Here is a 1,288-nt window from a genome sequence, read left to right on the forward strand (position 1 = left end):
GTCACCGAAAAAGCGGTCACAGATTGTCACTAAGCCACTGCATCACATATTATCACCCGTGCGTTACACATTGTCACCAGCGCGTCACACATTGTCACGCGCGTGTTCGCCGCTGCGTTACAGATCGACAATGCGTGCGAGATCTGCAACCGCGCCGACTTCTTCGAGGTCCGCATCGGGCGCCGCGTCTGCAACGTCACGTCCGTCGCTCCAAACCTCATCAACTGCGTGCCGCCTGGCGAGCAGCCGGAGCCGGTGGCGCCACCTGTCGGCGCGACCCGCCGAGACAAGCGCAAGCATCTGCCAGAAGTCATTGTGAGTCACCGAGGGGGGAGGCGTGTGGGGGAGGGAAGGGGAGGAGGAGGAGGAGGAGGAGAGAAGTGAAGGGTAGGAGGAGGCAGGGAGAGGAGGAGGAGAAGGAGCAGCAGGAGCAGGAGGAGAAGGATAGGGAGGATAAGGAGGAAGAGTCAAGGAGGGAGGGAAGGGGAGGAGGAGCAGCAGCAGCAGGAGCAGGATGAGAAGGATAGGGAGGATAATGAGAAAGAGTCAAAGAAGGAGGGAAGGGGAGGAGGAGGGATAGGGGGGGGGGGGAGGAGGAGCAGGAGTAGAAGCATTACGGGGAGGGACAGGGGCAGGCGTTCTCTTGTTTCTCCTGTCCCTCGTCTACCTTTCGCTACATGTTCCACCGTGACCTACGTTCATTTGTTAGTGAACCCCCGCGCCCCGCCGCGACCCCACGTTCGCTTGTTTCTTCAACGTTCTCGTCTCGCGCAGGTGATCGTTGGCGGCACGCGCCGCTACGTGATTGGCTACCTCGAGTACGACACGGAGCGACCGGTGCTGCCGCTGTGGGCGGCGGCGGCGATCAGCGGCGTCGGATTGGCTCTCATCGTCGCCATCGTCGTCGTCGTCGTCAAGTACTGCCGGAAGAAGCGCGAGAGCAAGAAGGTCGTGCGTGGCATGCAGCAGCAGATGGACCAGCTAGAGCTGAAGGTCGCCGCAGAATGCAAGGAAGGTGAGGCAGGGGTGAGGGGGAGGAGGTGGAGGGGAGGAGGTGAGGCAGGGGTGAGGGGNCTCGGATTCTTCTTTTGGAATGTGAGACTCCACGAGCTGAGTATCGTCTCTGAAACAGAGCCCCAAAAGACAGGAAATGTCAGATGTTCGCAGCTGCATGCGGTTTTATGGTGAAGTGTTAGACGAGGCGTCTTAGGGTAAATGCAAGCATTTAACAGTTGAGCATTTTGACACTTTTCAGGTGACAGGAGGTGACAATAGGAGTACAACTGAA

The 1,288-nt window shown here is 58.9% G+C and overlaps 1 protein-coding gene across 1 annotated transcript in view; it reads left to right on the plus strand.

Moving 5' to 3' along the window:
* The window catches only part of LOC106817814 (plexin-A3-like), a gene marked incomplete at its 5' end in the record, with an annotated part of 18,945 nt that extends 17,876 nt beyond the window's left edge, over positions 1 to 1,069 (plus strand). The window contains 3 exons of the mRNA XM_014822514.1: positions 124 to 315; positions 775 to 1,015; positions 1,047 to 1,069. Coding sequence (XP_014678000.1) covers positions 124 to 315; positions 775 to 1,015; positions 1,047 to 1,069 — 456 coding nt within the window. The remainder of the gene's footprint in view (positions 1 to 123; positions 316 to 774; positions 1,016 to 1,046) is intronic.
* Between the last annotated feature and the right edge of the window lie 219 nt (positions 1,070 to 1,288).

This window comes from Priapulus caudatus, unplaced genomic scaffold, assembly GCF_000485595.1.
Source record: "Priapulus caudatus unplaced genomic scaffold, Priapulus_caudatus-5.0.1 Scaffold1875, whole genome shotgun sequence".
NCBI lineage: Eukaryota > Metazoa > Priapulida > Priapulimorpha > Priapulimorphida > Priapulidae > Priapulus > Priapulus caudatus.